Source organism: Melitaea cinxia, chromosome 25, assembly GCF_905220565.1.
Source record: "Melitaea cinxia chromosome 25, ilMelCinx1.1, whole genome shotgun sequence".
NCBI lineage: Eukaryota > Metazoa > Arthropoda > Insecta > Lepidoptera > Nymphalidae > Melitaea > Melitaea cinxia.
Genome location: NC_059418.1, coordinates 8,494,315 through 8,498,522, shown reverse-complemented (window position 1 = coordinate 8,498,522; position 4,208 = coordinate 8,494,315). Strand labels below are relative to the sequence as shown.

General features: G+C 37.2%; 1 protein-coding gene across 1 annotated transcript; it reads left to right on the top strand.

Annotated features, from left to right (window-relative positions):
- The first annotated feature begins 700 nt into the window (after positions 1-700).
- On the top strand, positions 701-3,916 carry LOC123666100. The gene has a single exon (XM_045600307.1). It carries the CDS (start codon positions 701-703, stop codon positions 3,914-3,916), a length of 3,216 nt encoding a protein of 1,071 aa, XP_045456263.1.
- The last annotated feature ends 292 nt before the right edge of the window (positions 3,917-4,208 follow it).

Here is a 4,208-nt window from a genome sequence, read left to right as displayed (position 1 = left end):
CAACCTTCTTTTTTTTAAATCAGTTAAAATACCTATATTTATTTTATAAATAAAAAATAGTAGTATAGTTTACTTAGTACAAAAGTTACTGTTTCATTATCTGAAGGTAGAACAAGCCACTTGGGCCTGTTTCATCACAATCGATAAATTAGAATAATAAAATTCACAATGGTGAATACAAATATCCTGTAAATAAGTTATTTTCGTATATACTTCGGGGATTCTGTTTATTTATATAAATTACAATTGTCTTTCAACGAATAATATTTTTTAATTATTATTTTATGACCTTCTCGTCATTTCTTTAATATAGGCTGTACGGTTCAGCCGCACATACCTATCGCCCGATCAGCAGTTTACGTTAGTTGCACGATTCATTAGCTACATACATCAGTTCACGTTCACATATCATCATCGTACAGCGCGTTCGTGAGCTCATTCATATCAATTAAATATTAGCAAATATATTTATATTTTAACATTTATTTTTATATCTTTTATCTACCATAATCAGCAGCAGCAATTCAGGTGTAACATACATCTTTTTGGTCCTTCGAGCTTATCGTGAGCGGGACTTATATCGCGAGTGACTTTTTTACGAGCGCAGTAAGGGCCGCCACGTAAGTTAACCAGCAGCAGCTTTGGTGAGTCTACAGCTCTCTATTATCAGCAGTATCAGTATTTATATCAGTTTATAAAAATGGAAGATCTTCTAGCTAGCCAAACCCAGATCATGGAGGCTATGAATCAATTTTTAATCAATTTTAAAAAAGACGATGCCGAACGCAAGACACCGGCTCATATTAAAAAGCGTCTCAGCACTTTAGAGAGTTATTGGCAGGAGTTTCAAAACAACCATTTGAGGCTTTGCGATTCTGGTGACAAATCGAACGAATATTTCACTAGCCATTACTATAAGAAAACATCCGATTTTTACAATGACACACGCAGTTTACTCACCTTTTTACCCAGTGAGTCTAAAGAAAAAAGCGTACTAAAACCAGCCACCCTGTTGCAAATGCCAGGCTTTACAGCTATACCGTCGTCTGGCAGCGTGTCACGTCCGGTGACATCATTCGATAAAGAAACTTCGCGAACCCAAGGTAATAGCAGCAAATTAGAGGAAATGTTGAGAAGGCAAAGAAGCAATTTTAAAGCATTTCAGCGTACAATTAGCAGCATCGATCTCGACATTGTCTCAGAAAAATGGGAATACGAAGATATTTTGAAGTCGGTACAATCACGCTGGACCATCATTGACGCATTGCACTGGGAAATAGACAGCGAACTATATGAAGACGATCCAGAATACGAAGAAATGTTCAGCAGCTACGAGCGGAAATTTAACGAAATTAAAAAAAGTATCAACAGCAAGATGTGGTCTGATCTTTATCGGGAGAAAACCACCCCGAAAATGGATATCCCTGTGTTTAGTGGGAGCTACCACCAGTGGTTATCCTTTAAAGACTTGTTTGTCGAAACCATCCACACAAATCGAGCCTTATCAAATAGTCAAAAAATGCAGTTTTTAAAAAGTAAATTAAAGGGCGAAGCAGAAAAGCTAGTGCAACATCTACACATAACTACAGACAACTATCAAGTATGTTGGGATCTTTTAAACAACCGGTACAGTAACACAAAACTTATTTTTAATTCTCACATGAGTGTCCTTTTTAACCAGCCTATTATGCAGCAACAGTCCGCAATTTCAATTAAAAGGATTCACGACACCACCAACGAATGCCTTAATGCTATCAAAAACTTGGGAGTCAGTATAGAGAACTGGGACCCTATCATCGTATATATAATCACGCAGAAATTAGATGCGGACACTCACAACGACTACATCGAGTCACTCAAGCATCCGAGAGATTTACCAGTTTTAAAAGATTTATTACAATTTTTAGAAGCCAAATTTACCGCTCTAGAATCCTCTAAACGAAAACAAGATCCCTCAAAATCTATCCCGCATCCGCAACATATTTCTCAGCCCTCAAATTTAAAAAAACCATATACATTTAAATCATACGTAAGCAATGAAAATCAATTATTTAAATCAAATAATTTTAATAGCAAAAGTAGGTTAACGTCAACAGCGAAGACAAAATGCCCCGTTTGCAATAAAGATCACGCCATTCCATATTGCGAAACGTTTTTAGCGTATCAACCAAATATTAAGCGACAAACAATTCAAAAGCTATCGTTATGCCAAAATTGCCTTTATAATCATAACGGTAATGAATGTTTTTCAAGAAAAAGATGTCATAAGTGCCAATTAAATCATCATACTTTGGTTCATGAAGCCTTTGCCGCATCAGCAAACACTGCAACGTCGAATACAAAGTTCAACAGCACCGTTTCTAACTCTATTGCGTCACTAGATGACACTCAGGAGATTTTATTAGCAACCGCTCTGATCAACGTCCAAGCTGTTGATGGCTCTCTTCATACTATGCGAGCGCTTATCGACCAGGGATCTCAAACGTCTATTATCACCGAGAATGGCGCTCAACGGTTAGGACTACCTCGTAAGCACTGCAAGGGAGTTATCTTAGGAGTAGGAGCGAAAGAAAATAATTGCAAAGGTACTATGAACATCACCCTATCATCTTGTCATGACTCGTACCAGCTTAATCTAGATGTATTTATCATGCGCCACGCTGTAAACAATCTCCCTAACAAATCATTCTCAAAACCATCATGGGAATATATTAAAAATATACAACTTGCAGACCCTGAATTTTATCGTAGCAGAACAATAGATTTATTACTGGGCGTTGATGTTTATTCTTCTATAATTATGGGAGGAATCATCAAAGAAAATGACAACATGCCTATTGCGCAACAGACGCGGCTAGGCTGGATTTTGTGCGGAAGTGTAAAATCCTACAGCTGTAATGTCATCATGGTGGACTTAGATAGCATTCACAAATTTTGGTCCATTGAAGATATTAACGAAAATGAGGAAATGTCGTTCGAAGATTATCAATGTCTACAAAAATACAAGGAAACTACTTTTCGCCAATCCGATGGAAAGCACGTGGTACGTCTTCCACTTCACTCTGACGCTGATGAGAAGTTAGGATTATCTGAACCCACAGCCTGCGCACAATTTTATCAGCTTGAGCGTAAATTCGACAAAAATAAAAATTTAGCTTATAATTATAAGCAGTTTATTAATGAGTGTATCAATTTAGGTCACATGCACTTAATAACAAAGGCGAATATGACACCATTATATTATATGCCGCACCACGCTATTGAAAGACCCGACTCTATTACTACTTCGCTTAGAGTTGTATTTAATGCATCGGGTAAAACGACATCGGGTGTAAGTCTGAACGATGTTTTATACAGAGGCCCAAATTTACAACAAGAACTTTTGATTTTGGTTTTGAAATGGAGACAATATAAATACGCCTTTACAGCTGACCTAGAAAAAATGTTCAGACAAATTATTTTGCATCCCGATGACCAACGTTATCAATGCATAGTTTGGCGAGATAATTCAAATCAACCTTTAAATAGATATCAGCTTAGCACAGTGACATATGGCACTAAATCAGCCCCATTTTTAGCAATGATGACGCTTAAGCAGCTAGCTATTGATGAGCGTCATCGTTTTCCTACAGCAGCAAAAGCGTTAGAACAGCATTTTTACATGGATGACGCTTTATGTGGTAGTTATGACGTCATCTCAGCCAAAACATTACAGCATGACTTAATCGAATTGCTCAAAGAGGGAGGATTTAACCTTCGCAAATTTTCATCGAATGAGAAGTCGCTACTCGAGGGTGTTGATGTAGCACCCAGCTCCCCAAATGTCTATGACTTCAAACATCAGGAATCAACGAAAGCACTCGGACTTACCTGGATCGCTAAGGACGATAATTTTACGAAACGAACTACAACTTAAGTTCTGAAGTTTTAATAGATGGCGTTATTGGTATTTTTAGTCGCGCTTACATTATTATAGCTTAAAGTTAATATTAGTTCTAAGATTTATTAATAGATGGCGATGTCTGTCTTTTACATCGCGCTTACATTATGCCATATGTAACAAGTCTTATTGAATTTGATGGAATGTAAAATTTGTATACCCTTAAATTATACCGTTGGTGCACAAGGTTTTTTTTATTTACACCCCTTGTTGCATCCCTCGTTTTGACCTGTCAACACCGGGTGTTATACATGGTCTTCGAGCTGGA